Consider the following 17,193-nt stretch of genomic DNA (forward strand, 5'->3'; position numbering starts at 1 on the left):
GGAATGGGAGATCCTGCTGGAGAAGAGAAAGGCTTCTCTTGCTGATGCGCAGAGATCAGAAGTAGTAATGATCCAGCTAGTTTGGTGGGACTGGCCTAATGGGCCTCTGAGTAATTATGTGGATTGTTCACTCTAAACCCAGCTGCTGCAGACAGCTCTTACCCTCTAACCTGTAAACCACAATTCGAGAGAGATAGTGTGAAAACACAACGGTGGTTGGCAGGCTTGGTCTCTTCTCCTTGTTACTACTTCCTCGTTTAATTATCCTGGTTTCAGGTAAAAGCAAAGCCACTCATCTGCTGCTTGGAGTCTGATCTTGTTGTCCATCCTGTTTTATGCTTTGAGACCAACTGTTGTGCAGATAGAAAACTGAGACACTGGTGGCAGTGGGTTTTCTGTCACAGTCTGATGGACTGAGTTGATTTGATGTCTGGTTAATCTTGTGGTTTTGGGAGTAGCAAGTGGATATTAGGGTATAGATCGTCTACCCTGCAAGTGAAGTTGGAGAGCAGAAAAGCAAAGCTGCTACTTCACAGACATAGAAAGTGTCAGGCCTTGCCATGTTGGTGTCCTGGAGGTGACTTGTCGTGGCTGAAGCCCATCTGGGAAGCCCAGCGTTTGGTGGCTGTCCTGCGTGGATGCACATGGGTCGTAAGTGTTGTACGTTTGGTTGCTGTGTGGTCTCCTGTGTAAAGGCATTTAATGGCAGTCTGCGATGTTCTTATTTTCTAGAGAATGCATTTTGTATTGGTTAAAGCAAAATTCAAGATTCCTGGTTCTGCTCCCAGCTTGGTTGTGGCCTTACTGTACAACTGGAGGCTGAAGCAGGAACCTGCTTAAGTCACGAATAGCAACACATCCTTAATTCTTATGCTTTTTCCCATGTTGTATTAAATAGTAACGCTTAACTGAGCAGTATGATAGCTGCCTCTTTTGTGTACATGGTTCTTGTGCTGAAAGAAGAAATACAACTTTATCCCTCAAATGAACTCAGGGACAGTGTACATGTAAATGGTTGGGACATCATTGGTTTTGTGGCTACCTTTGATCTGCCTGGTCTTTTTGCAAACCAGGCATGTGCATCCGTCACTGACCGGAGCAAAGGTGGGGGTAGATGTAGTGGAAATGGGCTTAGAGGTTGATACTTTTCTACTGGCTGTTGAAAAATACTGCGGCACTGACTTTAGAAACAGAGATCCCAAGAGCTTCCTCTGTCCTTCAGTCCCTTGGGGCTGCTCTTCCGTATATGATTTTCAGGATAAGAATCTGGTAATTAAATCATTAGATAGACCTCAAGAATAGGATGACTCTTGTGCAGCTGTACTTAGGGGGAAACACTGCCAAGGACTGAAGAAAATGTGTGGCCCTAGTGTGGACACAGCGGAGATGATAAATGAAACTGCTCTGGTGGGGAGGTGGGTAGATCCTGCCCCCTTCTTGCCGGCAGCTGCTCCGGATCAATTTGCTGAGACTTTACCCGGTGCCCATGGGGTGGCAGAATTGTTCAACTTCATTGTGCTCCTCCAACAGCTGAGTTCAGGTCTCCTCTGAAAAAAAATGCAGGAATGGGCTATGGTGATATTTGTGAATCTTTTAATCCTAGTCTAGCCTTGGTGGAGACTTAGGTGACAGCTGTGCTTTGTCACATGTGCCCTGAGTGCAGGGGTCGGCGGTCCAGCGCCTGACTTTGCAGACCTCAAAGATCCTGATGGTTAGAAAAAGGAAAAGTTGTTGGAAACAAAACCCCATCTTGCTGCCAGCTCAAACTGTGTTTCATCGACACAGGGTGAATGTGCTATTACACATTTATGATGTTACTTACTTGTCCGCTTGCTGTACAGATTATTTTCATTCATTCCAAAAAATTCCAGGATTTTCATTTGAGACTGCATAGTTGAGTTTTTTTCTTGGAGGAACAGGTCTGTATCATGGTTTTATAGCCAGCTGCATGTCTTGCTCCTCTCTGGTCTAAGAGCAGCAGACCTTCCTTATGGTTTCTGTCATTCCAAAATGCTTTGTTTCCTGTTTTGTCCCTGAAACAGCTTCTACCCTAACATAGACAGAGGGGGGGATGTGTTCTAGGTTCAGCTTTTCTTTCGAAGATACTGTTGCTCTCTGAATTTTCTTAAATATTAGTGTGCTTTAAAGTCCCCCTTTTCTCGCTTTCCAAAAAAATTGCAGATAAGGTAACATCCACACTAGTTCCAGCAGACAGTTGGGAGCCTGTTTTGCTCCCCGGTGGGTAAAGATTCATAGCAGAAGAAAAAGTAAAGAGCACAGGCTCAGATCTAACAGCCCAGTTGGCCTTGGTGTAGCTGGTGCAGAAAAAAGCTTCATGTCTCGTTCTCTGCATTGTTTGTGTTTACCAAAATCTTCCTTCCTGAATGCCGATCAGCCATGGGCTGTGGTGGCTTGATCCCTTTTTCCCCTGATGATGCAGTGCACCCACAGAACCTTGAGACTTCTCACCCAAATGTTAATAAAACTGCTGGCACGCTTACGTCAAGTCCGTGGGAGTATGCTCTAGCTTAGAGTTAAGCACAGCCTTAAGTTTTGCAAGATGGGGGTCCACTGAGTTCAACATAAGCCTTGTGTGCACAGTGCCTGCCACCTTATCACAGAGCCATGTTACGCTCTTTTAGCTCAGAGCAACGTCAGAGAAGATGATACCGAGTGTGGGGGAGATGCAGAGCAGAGCTGAGCTCTTTTCAAGCCGACTGCTCTGGGAGAATGGGGTATCTGCAACTTTTCCGACCCTGATTTTTGCTGCAATCCGATTGACTTTCATCACTGACCGTTGGTTGGCTCTCCAGCGCCAAGTCAAAGGAGATGTTGTACAAAGCCAGTCATGTTAAGTGTTTGCTGTTTCTCGGATGCAGTTGGCAAATGCAGCAAGATAATCACTGGCTTTAATTACAAACACAAGTAAGTTTGTTTAGCCAGTCATTCCGTAATCTCTGCCATTATTTGCCTTCCAATCGCAGTCTGAATGCGCTCAGAAACGGGGCCGGGTGAGTGTTTTTGGGCACCTTCTGCGGGGAGATGGAGGTTGAACTGCTGTGGGAGGGCCTGGGAGTTAGTTGTCTCCAGCCTCTGATCAAGCCTGTAGATCGTTGTGGAAAGAACTGTTCTTGTTTGGCATCGCTAAACCCAGTTTTAAGAGCTGGCCAGAGCAGCTATGGGAGGTAGAGGTTTTCAGGGTTGGGCTTGTATACATTTGTGGAGACTTTTAATGACATACGCTGCTCTGCCGCCTCTGCGTGCTGCATGGCCACTGCTGAGCGGGGAGACCCTGTGCTGAGAGCACTGCCTGGAGCATCCAGTGTCCTGCTGGACAGAGAAGTTGCAGAGGAAGAACAGGAGCCTGGGGGTCTTCCTCTCTTTGCTGATGTTATCCTGAGTGCCTCACCACTTCACTTAATGTTCCTGAGCCCCTTTCTCCCATCTGCAGCCTGGTAGATGACTGTTGGCTCCTCTTTTGAAACACTCAGAGTAAACTACTAGCTCTGCTTGGTTTTATTCAGCATTAAAACCTTTCAGCTCGGAGTTGTATGGCTTTTGACCTCTGAGGAACCTACTGCTGTTTGTGATGGGTGAAAGGCACATCCCCCTTGCTTTCCATCTCGCTTGCCTTTGTGTTTTGCATGACTACCTGCTTGGGAACAAACGTGCTCCACCACATTGGTTTGATAACCAGCTCTACAGTTTCTTTAGTTACTGCTTTTTTTGTTGTAGTTTAACAAAGTAAAGTAATTTTCTGTTTTGAAGGTAGTGGAGTTACACTGGGCATTGGTTTGACTCGGGTTTGCATTTGCTGCAGGAATTAGGTGGAGCCCTCAGGCTGATGAAAACTGCAGCTCGGTGGTCAACAAGAGGAGTAATTGCTGCAGACAAACTCTTTACAGGGCATCGTTAGGTTTAGATTGGATATTAGGACAAATTTCTTACCCAAAAGAGTTGTCAAGCATTGGAACAGGCTGCCAAGAGAAGTGGCGGAGTCACCATCCCTGGGGGTATTTAAAAGACTTGTAGATGTGATCCTTAGGGACATGGTTTAGCGATGGACTTGGCAGTGTGAGGTTAACGGTTGGACTCTATGTTCTTAAAGGTCTATTGCAACCTAAACCATTCTAAGATTCTATGGTCATCCTGGCTGGCACATGCCAGAGGACTCATAATAAGGGGACTGTTTGGTTAAAATCACTGTAATAAACCGGATTGCCTTGCTGGTGCTGCAGCTGGCTTCTTCAGGATGGAAACTCCAAGGACAAATGGAACTCCAGCCTGCTGCTCTGGCTCTGTGCAGCCACGTGTTCGCTCTGCACAGCTTTCCTTCCGCGCTGTGCTGAGTGCCACCAGAGCTGGGGACGTTTATAGATTATACTTTGTTGTATGTTCTGTTTTAATGCACCAAAAATCATATATTAACACCTTGATCGTTAAGTTTTTTAGGGATTTATGAGCATGTTTTCCTGGAGGCAGCACTGAGCGAATGGCTTGTGTCCGCAGCTTTGGGTGCTGTGTTTGTGATACTGGAAAGGTGCGTGGGGCTGGGGGTGTGCTGGGGCAGCTGCCTGGAGGATTTATTTGTGGGGACAGCAGCTCATTGCACACTTGACAAGTCCTGCTCACTGGAGTATTTATTGTCTCCCAGTTACTTGGTGGGAGATCTTGGGGCAGAAGTTGCTGACTTTATTAACTGTTCAAAACAGGACGCTGAATCACATCCTGGCAAGGCTGCGGCATCCTGCCTTAGCGTGCTCCATACAATGGGGAGACAAATTCACAGGCTCGTGACCCTTGGTAACTTTCTGGCCTGTAGGTGTGGCCATGGAAGCTGATGAAGATATAATTAGGCCTTTACATTTTGCGGTGGGTTGTATGGGGATGTTCAAAGACCATGGAGCTGAGGAAGCATGCACTTACTTGACACTTGTTTAAGATCTGGCCTTTCCAGGAAACTGTTGCTGACTTGAAGTTGAGCAATGCGAGGAGTTTACTTGGGTGTAGGTAGAATAACAGCAGGAGGCCTGCCAGTTTGAAGATGTGGTGATCAGACTTTTTTCAGAATTGTATATAAATATCTTTTTTTTTCCCTTTCTTTCTTTCTCTTTTTTTCCCCATTCCCATGAAACCTCAGCAGTTTGGCAAAACCCAAAACTGGCCCTGTTATCAAAGGTACTGGCTTTGGACTGAACTTTTTTTCTTTTTTTTCTTTCTGTAGAAGACCAGTGTGGTTACTGTTTATTTAGGTATTAGAGCTGGGTCAAAAAAATATTTTGGTTCTAAATGCCTCTTGATTTTTTAAATACCTTAATCTTTGATAATCTGTTGCCAAGATCTGTGAGTCAGGGATTTCTCATATAAATCAGAGCTGTGGTCTGCCTGACAAGTGCTCTTGAGATGTTTTTGGAGTACATGAAATGGACAGAACACCTTCATAGGCATGGCTTTACTTTTAATGAAGAGAGTGTGGAGTTTTTTATTTCCCAAACATTTACACATCCTTCTGCAGCATTTGAATCCCTGGTGTAGAATCACTTCACTGCTACACAAAAAAAATCAGAAAGCAAAATAAGCCAAAAATAAGCCCAGGCTCAAATGGATTAGGATGCAGACTGCATCTGTTAGTTGTTTTAGGTCCTACATCCTTCTCGGATCAGAAGGACTTTTCACTGCAGGGCTTGCCTTGCCTCTCTGGAAGTTTTAGGGCTGCAGTCCAGGCAGAAGCCAAAGGTGTTGAGCTTTTGCATCACAGACAGATCTGCATCAGCTCTCTGTAACGTAAGGTATGAATGTCCATGACCAGAGTGTGAACTGGCAGTGGTTAATGGCTTTGCCAGAGCTGCTTGTGTGTGTAGACATCTTCCCCTTGCAGCCAGTACAAAGGTTTCTCTTTTGCCACTAGAGATGTAGTTTTCTCCGCATCTTTCCCAGGGCAAGAGCAGGATCACAAACCCATCTGTGGAGCAGCCGCTGTGCTGTGTGTTCATACCCACCTCAGCCAGTCCTCACCGTTGGTATGTCAAAGCATTGCCCATCGCACCAAACTCTCCCCTGAGACCTGGTACTGATGTAACATTTGTTGTAGGACCCGGAGTTTGTGCCTGACGCTGATCTCACTAGCACAGAGGTCCTGTGCAGAGGGACTCGCCATACTGACAAACCTGCCAAAATCACACCACCCCACCTCTCTTGAAGAAATTCTTGCTGCAAGAATCGCTAGTGAAGGCAGCTGTTGGGGGATCTGTGGTGGTGTGCTGCTGACCACTGGGTAGAAAACCTCTGGGGTTTAGCACCAGGGGCCAAGGCATTTAGAAATGCAGGGAACGGGACAAAATGTCCCTTTCAGATTTTCCAGAAAGCTGCCAGGTTGCTTGTTTGCCCTGTCTGTCGTCCAAACCGTCATGTTCAACACTGGCATCCCTGCAGAGACCGCTGCCTGTGGGGCTGCTCACAGCATGCCTGTGTGTGGGCATCTCCCTCCCAGCCCTGCAAAACTTTTTATGCTACAGATGCCTGCCACTTTCTGCAACACTGATTCTGCTTGTAAAAGATAGGTTTGGAGTGGAGGGGAAAAAGAAGGATGATTCTGATATTTTTACTAACATTTTTCTGTCTTGAGCTGGCTTTGCCCCTGGTTGGCAGTCTCCTAATTTCTGGGGTGCTGGCTTGGGGGAGCTGGGAAGGCAGGCTGCAGTCTAGCTAAATACTAGGGAGGTGTCAGGATTGAGCTAAAACTTTTCTCACTCTGCTTTTATACCGCGTGATCCATCTAGATTTATTTATTTTATTTTTACGCCTTACCAATGTGTCAAGTACTCCTTGGGCTCTACTGCCTTTTTTGGAGTCATTCTGAAACCCAGCAGCTAAGCTATTTTTTGGGTTGCTGCGCTACCACTGCCTGTAGCGTTCTCAGTTGTGCTTCCTATGCTGTTGTCTGTGTCCTGGCTGACCTTCACGCATGCTGCTTGGAAGCTGCTTGCTTAATCCTTGAAACTATTATTCACCTTCCTTTTCTTTTCCAGTGGAGCCATTGGAGAGTTTCCACTTGTTTCTCTGGCCTGTCTCGGAGAGACACCACTGAGTGGGTGAAGTGGGGTGACTTAATAAAATAGTTTAAAGGATTAAAACGATGAGTTGATGGGAGGAATGCAGGAGGATCAGCCGATGCGCCGACAGCTCAGCAGGGGAGGAGGACAGGAGCAGGATTGGCTCCTGCCTGGGGGTGTGGGCAGGAGGCTCTTGATGTGCCCTCCATGCCAGGAGCCTGGGGGCTGGCATCATCCCACCTCTCCTTTGGCCTGGACCACGGCTCCGGGACACCTCCCCGGCACTCCCAGGCTTGTGGTCTGTCCTCCTCCCTACCTGTGGTCATGGAACAGCTATGGCAATAACATGGCAACACCGCCACCCAAAAAAGTGACTTGTAGGAAAACACAAGGTGTCTTTTGAGTCTTTCGGTGTGGGGGAAGAAGGGAGCCAGTGTTTTGGGAATAGCCAGCTTCCCACAGACCACCAGGATGCTGTGTGGCAGAGGATGCACTGGGCTGGAAACCCATGTTGTTGCTAAGGCTGGGACCTCTGTATATACCTCTCACCCTTCCCTGTGCCAGCTGATGCCTTCCCTAGCCTTGCTTTTTGAGTCCGTGAGTCTAGGCACACGTGAGCCACTCTGTGTAGCGGCGTGGAGAAGCATTACTCAGCCCTTGCTGCAGGGTGGGCGGTCACGGGACTGCTGCAAGGGGCTGGGGTCCATCCGCAGGCGCACGCTGGGGACATGGATGCTGGGAGTCTCTGTAGGGTTAATACTCCTCTTCTGAGAGTGAGGGAAGGGTTTCTTTGTAGCAGTTGAATGGGCAGTCCTGCAGGCTGAGGTTTGGGGAGGATCTGGCCCTGGTCTCCTGAGACAGTGGCTATCACAAAAATTACATCATGTTTCAGTGGGAATCTCAGAAATGTGCGTTGCGATTCAAACTGTTCCAAGCACATCACATAGCTGGATGATGCTGTGATCAGCCTCATGCCTTTTTGAACTCTGTGTTTAATGGGATGAGCAAAAAGGATTTCTTTTTCCTTGTGAAACCATCTCTTATTTTATTTGGCTTTTCACCATCCAAGTGCTAGGGATTCCTAGAATTTTCTCTTTCCTGGTTGTTTGGGAGCCGTTCTGCTAACTTATTTTGCACAAGTCTGCTGGAATGGGGAACGATCCTGTTAATTTTTTTGCTTCCCTCTTCCTGCCCTTTCTCTCCACCTGAGCTGCTCCTGTGTTGCCTGCAGGCACAGCCCGGGTCGTGCTCAGCCCTCCGAGCTGTGTGCCACCCCAGCGTGGGGTACACACACGGCTGACCGCGTTTGGCTCCCTGCAGAGCTGGGGTGATGGCTGCTAGAGCCTGACGAGTCGCTCACCCGGTGCGCAGGAGTGACTGGAGGCACATCATCAGCAGTCTATTTATATTAGGAAATTAGCTTTTGTGGGCTTCATGATTGATTTCATTTTTTTCTTTTTCCTCTTTGTGCTCGAGGAGCATTTGTATCTGGTGCTGTGAATGGCCTGCAGTGTCTCAAACCCTTCTTAGCATTCTTGAGCTGTGGATGTAGCCCACGCCTTTCAGCTGAACAATACATCCTCAGACTCCCCTTTTGTTGTTGCACTGCTAAAAACACGAGAGCGAAGCCTGCCGGGTCTTCCTGCCTGCCCAACTGTCTCACTCCCCTTTGAAATAGCTGGGGAGATGCTTGCCCTGCAGGGAGGCATTACAGGGCACCCCCGCTGCCCCCCCAGCGAGGGCTGCTGCCTGGCCTCCTTGCAGGCAACTTCTTGCCATTGCATGATGGTGCCATGGCTGCGTCTGAGGAAGGGGGGAATGTGCTTTCTGTGTCTGAAGGAACAACAGACGTTTTGAATTTCTTCTTGAGGTGACTTATCTTTAGCTCAGGAAATCTGAGAATGATGAATTTCTAGCCCATCAAAGCCACAGCGTAACATAGCTACGGGTATGGAAGGAGCCTTCCTGCCTTGCATTTTTGTACTAAAATATATTTCAGAAGACAAATGTTTCTAAAAGTTGCCCTGAAGGTAGCTGCAGAGATTTCGGCAAGGTAGAACACCTCAAACCAAGTGATGCTGGCGGCTCTCGCCGACTTCAGCAGGTGTGTTGGGCACCTGCAGTTCTGATCGCAGGTCAGTTTATCAGCGTGTCACAAAGCCTACACATGTATGCAATAGCACTTTGTTTTAAAACAGCATCACACGTGTTGCAGCTGGGTCTTTCCCGGTCCTGCTGCACGGGGAGCATTCTGCTCATCCCTCGGCGTGGCAGCATGTCACACTAAGCAGGGCTGTTGTGGCCATACTCTCAGCTATATTTGTAAAGGCGATTCCTTTGTTTCATTTAATCTCTTTGTGGCACTGGACTCTGCGTGACTGGTGTGTGACACACAGAAAAGGGCCTTTGGAAACACACAAAGTACTTCTTAAAAAAAAAGCATGAGAAATGACTCGCTGCTGCTGTTAAAACTCCCATTTCTGTTTCTCAGGTTGTACAGTAGCATGCGAGCAAGTAGCTTTGAAGTTCATTTTTTCCCTGGCGCTGTTTTGTGTTGCTCAGACCCCTTCTGAAGGCCCCTTTCTTGATCAGGAAGTGTTATCTGATGTGCCTTCTATCAAGCCAAAGCAAGCAGTCAGTGTGCTTTAATTGTCAGCTTGGCCTGGGAAGCAGGGGCTGTGCAGCTGCTGCCTTATCTTCCTGCTATTTCTCTCCCCGCATCTTCGTTTCTATTTGATGTGCTCGTTTCCAGTTTACATTGCTATTTCGGTATGACTGTGTGACAGCCCTCTGGCTCGCTGCAGCGGTGCCCTGTCTTAAAAACCACCGTCTGGCACATGGAGGGCCTGGCTGGGATGCGGGAGCATCCCAGGGGACTGTCTCGATCCCTGGGCTGCTGCACCGCAGCAGAGAGGTATACCAGGGAGGACCCTTCCAGGGGCTGTGCTTTGTGTTCTTGCTGAATTGCCTTGAGCTGGCTGGGCTTTTTCCCGAGTGAGCAGAAAACGGGGGAAGAAAAGGGGAAAAAAAAAATAAATCAGTTCTCCTTATCAAAGGGGCTGTGGAAAAGGGAAGGGTGTTTAATTTTGTGGAGCTTGGGAGGCCTGTTTTTCCCTTACCTTATCAGTTTGGAAACATTTGGAGCAGAAGATGTCATAAAACCCAAGGAACTGGGAGGTACTACCATGTTCACGCCTTTGTAAAATTGCGACCGATTTTGAGAGAAGCAATTATTGCCCTTTTTTAGCCGAAAATGTGTGCTCCCCTGGGCATGGGGAGAAGTCTGTCTGCAGTGTGTAGGAAGGGGGTGCTCTGGCTCAGCCCGGATGCATAGATGACCTTCTCTACCCCTGCACCACATGTATGTTTTGTTCCATTAATGAAGGGGGAATTAAGAAACTTAATTTGACAGAGATTTAGTGCCCAGAGAGCATGATGGTGGCCCTGTGCCTGGGCAAGGCTTCATTGCAGAGCTTTTCTGGAACATGGAGCTCTGCACCCAGCCGCACAAACATGTGACAGGTCAACAATGTGAGAGTTGCTGAAGATGAAAGTTTAAACAGGAACAGAGGAAAGTTTCAGGTGGGAGCAGATATCTTGAAAGGACATCTGGAATGTTATCTCTTTGGGAGAGAAGGGTATAACTTCGGTGGAACAGCCAGGCAGAGGTGAGCACCAAATGTTAGTTGAAGCAAGCTTTGAGACCCATCAGGAGCTGTAGACAAGCAGATCTGAACAAACACTTGCACTAAATGGGCTTCTTGGTTGTGATCAGCAGCAAACACAAAGACAAGTTCATTACGGCTCCAGAAATACCGAGGGTAGTTGGCGGTGTGGTGATAAGCCAGGCTCCTTAGGCATCCCTGCACTGAGTGATCCTGTGGCAGTTCTGGAAGCAGCAGGGATACTCAGCCAGACACAAACTGATGTTTCTGTGTTCTGCCCCTTTTAGCTAGATACTATTTTTTAATTCTTAAACTAGCAAGAAGCTGCTGAATCAACCCCAGGCTTGGCTGTGTCTTCCCAGGGAAAGTGGTTTTCTCTTCCCTAACTTCTGTGTATGGATATTTATTTTGAGATTAGTTATGTAACTATAAGATATATTAATAGAGTGTTTTCTTTTATCCTGCAAGATGATTACGTCTTATGTGAGATTTCCCATTAAAACAGGAAACTTGTATACCCGAGGCGTACAAGGTTTCTTCCTGGGACACACCACAGCTTAAGCTGTGATGACAAAGCAAGCTGCTTAGGGAAAATTGTTCTGCAACTGGCAGCTGGCTTCCAGCTCGCTCTGTCCAGTAACAGGAGCAGCTCCGTCTCTTGTTCCAAAACCCAGTATTTTTAACAGATTGCTTATTGGCATTTGTGGACCCGGGGGGTGGCATTTTGTAACGATTAAAAGCGCTGCCTATTGTGTTCTTAAGCAACTTGAAATGTAATTGATGTGTGTTGCAGCCGTGCTCCTCTGGAGCTTTCCCAAAGGGGAAGAAATATTTCCTTTTCAAGTTGAACAGCATGGAGCCAACGGATGGAGCAAGGGACAGTGAAGCAAGAGACGCTGGAGCCTGCTCTCAGCAGTGCCGGGGCCACGAAACACCCTCTCCTTGCCAGCCCCTGGGTGCCATCCCTCTGGGTGCAGAAAGACCCCTGCTTTACAGACAGCAAAGCACCGTAGCTGGCTGTACCCTCCTGCTGACACCCTTGGCATTTCCCAGATGCTTGTAAGCCTAGGGGTTTTACCTCCCTTGGGGAGTTAATGCCGTTAATTTGATAAGCTGAGGTTATGGAGTGGAAGGAGGACTGCTCTGCAGCTGTGCTGGAGCAGGACTGACAAAACTCATGGGCTCTGTCTGCATTTATTGGATAGGCTGAAGTGACTCCTGTAAAGCAGAAGTGCTGGTCAGGATTCCTGGAAGGGCATCCAGGGGATGGGTGGTATCTGTGGTGCATGCCAGTCAGGCTGGGTGAAAACTGAACAGAAAGCTGCTTCTCCCCCTGGTTGGGCTGGTGGCACTGGTGAAACGCGAGCGTGTCGTTATGGCTTATGCCTAGACAAAGAATTAGTTGGGTGTCTGTAAGAAACAAGTCTTCAGTGAATTTGATTATAGCAGGCTGCTAACAAATAAATACCAAGCCACCTGAAAGACTTTCTTGTTCAGTAGGAGCTCAGCAACTCATGAGTCACTCTGAAATTCAAGCTGTACAGTAAGTGAAGAAGCATTTTAATTTGACAGCTAATGCCTTTGTCATATTTATATTACAGTGGTGGCATGCAGTGTTTTAATTGTAAAGGCATTAGTCAATCCGATGCTTTTTTATCTAGTCCTGTCCCAGGGAATACGGACTTTGTACAGTGAGGGGCTGCTTCGTTTGTGGTTGCTGATAGGCGTTGTGTTGCCTTCAGAGCATGCGGGAGGAAGCAAACAAACAAACAAGTCTGGAGGAGGGAAATGATTAGACGAGCCTCAGCTGGTTTTTTCCCCTCTTGAATGGCCCCCTTTCATCAGGATATGTTAGGACAAGTGCTTTTTCAAGCCAGGATATCAGTGGAAGACACAGTGTTCTGTATAAGTCATCCAGTTCCCGGGTAGCATCAACAGACGCGATTTCTCTGCTCCGCACAGAATATACGGTCAACCTTTTCTTTTCCTCCTTTTCTTTTCTTTTTTTTTTTTTAAATGGGTTTAGAAGCAAAAGGATGTGAGTTTTACAGCTAGTTATGAATCTTCTCAAATTTACTGACTTCTGTCTGACTCTTGGGCCAGCACAATGCTTCTGCTGTTCAAAGAAAACCAGTCCAAATTAGTATGTATAAGCCACTCGTTTTTATGCTGCTAACAAATGCTGCTTACTAGGGCATTTATCACTGCTGCTGAGGGTCAAAAGTTGGGGATGTTCTTTAATGACAGGATTTTTCTGTTCTTTAGCAGATTTTTTAAAAAAAAAAAAGTTTGGAGTTTTTGTTTACTGGAACTGCAGGATTTAAAAGGGTTTTTTAAAACTGGGTTGGAATATCATGCCTTGCCTTTTCCTCGCTTGTATTTTGTTAGCTGTCTTTTAGAGCAGTTGTATGAAGCGACTGAGAGCAAAGAGTGTTCCTAGAGCGGAGATAAGGGACGGTGTTGGGTAACGTTGCTGTTTCAGTATGGTGTAAAATATGAGCTTTTGCAAAGAGCTTGGATGTGTTAGCTCTGTACGGTAGCGTGCTGGTCGTATGGAAGTGGGAGCTGACGTGGGGATTGGGGAGCACGGGTAGTGCTGGGGAGGTACGGGCAGTCAGACCCACAGCAGGCTGCTGTGTGAGGTTAGTGTGTAGTTTAGGAGACAAACATTTAAACTAAAAAAGAAATCCTGCTTTCAACAGGTTCTTTGGCTTTGCTTTCCAGTTTATTTCCATGCAGATGAATAGATGGTGGCAAAAAAATTGCTATGAGGGTTGTCCTTTTCCTGCCATCACTTTCTGCTCCTGCAGTGCAGCTTTCTCATTTGCCTGCCACTGGGAATATTCTGCTTTACTGTAAAAGGTTTCCTGGCTGCAAGAGAGAACATCAGGTGAGATGAACTGTCAGAGCAGGAGTTACTGATGCCTTTGAGAAGGAGCTCTGTCTCTTCCAAGGTTTTTCCTGCTGTAGAAATCCCAGTCAGTACTTTATTAGGGATAAAAGAATATCCTTTGGGATATTTTTTTCACTTTCGCAAAGAAATATTTCCCAAAACTCTTGGGACAGGAATGCTGTTAATTACATCCTCGTGTGTTATCTAACCATTCCCTTCCTCTTGCTGAAAAAAACCAGACGAGTGTGTGTGAAGCTGGTATCTAGCTGATTATCCTATACATTGTGTTGGTGTCACTGCTTTTGTGCAACTTCTGGCCTTTTTTAATGCTTTCCTGTGAGATCTGGTGCGCGAAGGAAACAAGACTCTTCCTGGCTTACTTATGGAATAAACCAAATTCCTGTTTGCAGAAGTTCTTGCTGCTAGTGTGTGTGCCGGGCAGAGCAAAACTGGTGTTTCGGATCACAAGCAAACTGCGTGGCTCCTGTTCAGACACAGCTTGCTAGTGAAGTGAGTGGTGAGTGCAAGAATGCTGTGGGAGTGCAAATGGAGAAAAGCTTGTTTTAATTTGAGTGCAGTTGTCCTGCTGGCATTTTATTGATCTGATATATGACTTGTGGAGCCTGGAACTTGGGCAAAAATTCTAGTCTGGTTTTTAAAAGCAGCTGAAATTCCAAACCTGATTCAGATTTTTCTGGGAATTTTGCATCTTGAAGGTTGAGTTGAAAAATGAGGAAGTTTTGCCTGGGAACCTTGGCTGAGTTCACAGAGAAAGGAAAAGCTGAACTTGCTGCAAAAGCCAAAAAGAAGTTTAATTTGTGTCTCTTCACAAAAACACTTAAGGTAGAACAGAGCATTAGTTAGTGCTCACTTCTGCCCAAAGGCAAAGACTTCAGATAAAGTACAGAATAGGTAAGTGCTGAGAGTAGTAACTCCTGTGGGATCATTTTCAGTAGCATAAGTAACTCCTGTGTAGCACAATCTCATAATGGAGCATTTATATTTAGTAGATAGCAGACAGTAATTAATGACAATCTATGTTTGGAAGTGTAGGCCAGCAGAAAATTGGGCTTTGTAACAAGGAATGTCTCTTGTGATGTTTTGAAGTGTAGGAAATGCAGTGTAAGCAGTTACTGTGGCAACTAAAAGGTAGCTTAGTTGATGTTGATTTTCAGCCTTGTGGGAAATGCTAACTTTACCACTTATGTCCAAGTCTATTTCTAAAATGCTCGCGAGTGTGTTGTGGTACTATGTAATTAGGCTTGTGCTGGTGCTAACTGTAACTACTGATTTTGTTCAGCCTTCTCTTTAGTTACGTTCTGGGGACTGTGTCATTCACCTCTGTGGAAATATCGTTATGTATTTGCACATACACATACTGTGACCTGCTTTCTTATCAGTAGTATTTTCCAGGGCGGCTGTATCTAGCCAGAGCAAAGCAAAATCTTTAACTATTGTCGGTTGTTTTTTCCCCTGAGGTTTCAGCGCAGTTTCCTTTCTCTTGTGATGTACAGGTTTCATCTACCCTCCCTTCCTCTTTAAATCTACAGACAATTTATGGTAGCATGTTCTTGGTTTTGCGTTCCAAAGAAATCTCGAGAACTGAAATTAGTAGGAACTGATTGACTCGGAACCTGATCTTCAATCATTTTACAGGTCTAAACCTGTAAAAAGCCTTACCCTCCACTGTTTGTAAGTTGCAGAATTTGATTATCAAGTGATAAAGTCATTTCCAGCCTGTGACAGCTCAGGCAAGTACCTCCTGCAGTGGCCAAGTAATAAAATGTTGGTGGGAAATGACACATGAATTATCCATGAATAATCCTGGAGCCATGCCGTGCAAGTAGCAGGATTAAACTTTGGGAGCAGCTTCTCATGGCAAAATCCTACTACGTTTTAGCGAGGGGAAGCCCGCCCTTCCCTAGGCATACAGACCTGAGCACGCATTTTGCTGATATTTCCTTTCAGTTGATTTCCTCTTATCATTTGTTTTCCAGCCTAAGCGAGAGCTTTTTCATGGTGAAAGGTGCAGCCCTTTTCTTACAACAAGGAAACAGCTCCCAGGGCCAGCGAAGTCTACAGCATCCTCACAAACATGCAGGTAGTGGATTAAGTCATCTCCTGAAATTCGTTTTCCTGCTTGCTTTGCTGCTCATCCCGTCCTCGTGGACAGGCTAATAGCACGCACGGGTGGGCGGGTGACTCCTCTTATTGTCATAGTGGGCCTTGTACAACCTGCTGAGTAAAATCAGGTTTTCAGCCCACTTGATTCAGATGAGAACATGTGATTATGGAGACTTTGTTTAAATTTTTGTCGTTGTCTCAGAACCATAGCTGGAGTAGAAGCTTATTCTCTGCAGACATGATGGTGTTCAGTATGTCATTCTCTAGGCAGGGTAGCCTGCTGAGCCAGAAGGTCTGTGCTGAATATGTACCCCTGTTTTCCACAGCTGCAGAAGAAGAAATGTCACTTGTGCTTCAGGGATTTGATCTTTGTCTTTCCCTTTGGCCTGTGGGGAGGAAAATTGGATAGGCTGAGTCACAGGGCTCTAACACATCTTCTGTAGTTATTAAGGTCCTGCTTCAGCACATTTCTCTGAGTGCTCTCTCAGCCTCCAATAATCATAGAATCACAGAGTGGTTTGGGTTGGAGAGGACCTTAAAGATCATCTAGTTCCAGCCCCTCTGCTGTGGGCAGGGACACCTTTCACTGGACCAGGTAATAATAACCTGAAGCTTGGGACTTTTGGTGCGGCTGGCAGCATTTGTTCTTTTGAAACTTCCTGTTGCTGGGGTTTTTTGCTGTTGCCGGTAGGAGTGAGGAACATCTTAGCAGGATTTGGGTCCCCTCCAGTGTGCCAAACTGGTGGGAAGAAATGGCAGGAAGTTGTATGGTGAACGTACGTAAGGATTGATAAGCAGATAGGGGGTTCGGAAATGTGGATTCTACTTACCCAGTGTTTTTATGCCTTCTGTCTTTGATGGTTTTGGAATAAGTGATTACTGGGAAAGAAGTAAGATCATTGGGGCATTTTGAGAGCATGTGGGAAAGGCACAGTGTGATACTGTGCGTCTGCTGCTTAGTAAACACTCCAAGCACAAAGAGGGTGTTTGAATGCCAAGCTTGGCTTTGTGTTTTTTTAATTGTCAGCAATTTCATATACCCAGCAAACATCCTACGGAAGGAATTTTATCTTGTATGGAAAGTTATGAGTGCATTACTGAGTTATTAGATGTGAACTTGTTTTGTTTTCTTACGGATTCCTTGTTCATTTCACCAAGCAGAAATGTACCCACTGCTCTAGAGCAGAGGGGACTTGTTGCATGAGCAGCACTTTGAGATAGAAGGGAATCCATCACCCAAAGTGGGCCATTGTGCAGCCTTTCCTCCTCAGAAGTTTCTCATGTTCAGATATACCCTCCATCAGGCCAGTGGGGCTGGTCCCACAGCGCTATGTGTGTTTCACAAGTCAAAGTTGTTTTTTTTTTTTCTCCTTTGTCCCCTTTTTAATCAAGAGTTGTTCCTCCTGCCTCTTCCTCCCCTGTCCTCAGTGCCCTTATCTTTCTGTCTTCCCCAAAATTC

At 46.3% G+C, this 17,193-nt stretch overlaps 1 protein-coding gene across 6 annotated transcripts in view; it reads left to right on the plus strand.

The window, feature by feature from the left end:
• SSH1 (slingshot protein phosphatase 1) overlaps nucleotides 1-17,193 on the plus strand; it is a 41,060-nt gene that overhangs the window by 5,662 nt on the left and 18,205 nt on the right. For 3 of the 6 annotated variants that reach the window (XR_008745770.1, XM_055795686.1, XM_027785378.2), the window contains one exon: nucleotides 15,608-15,711. The exons of 1 other annotated variant lie outside the window; for it this stretch is intronic. Coding sequence is in view for 4 of the 5 variants with exons in the window: in XM_055795686.1 (XP_055651661.1) it covers nucleotides 15,608-15,711 (104 nt within the window). In the remaining variant the exon portion in view is untranslated. Of the gene's footprint in view, nucleotides 1-12,701; nucleotides 13,608-14,020; nucleotides 14,128-15,607; nucleotides 15,712-17,193 lie in introns of those variants that run through there. 2 more of the 6 variants (XM_027785376.2, XM_027785375.2) reach the window with 2 other exon arrangements.

Source organism: Falco peregrinus, chromosome 2 (assembly GCF_023634155.1).
Source record: "Falco peregrinus isolate bFalPer1 chromosome 2, bFalPer1.pri, whole genome shotgun sequence".
NCBI lineage: Eukaryota > Metazoa > Chordata > Aves > Falconiformes > Falconidae > Falco > Falco peregrinus.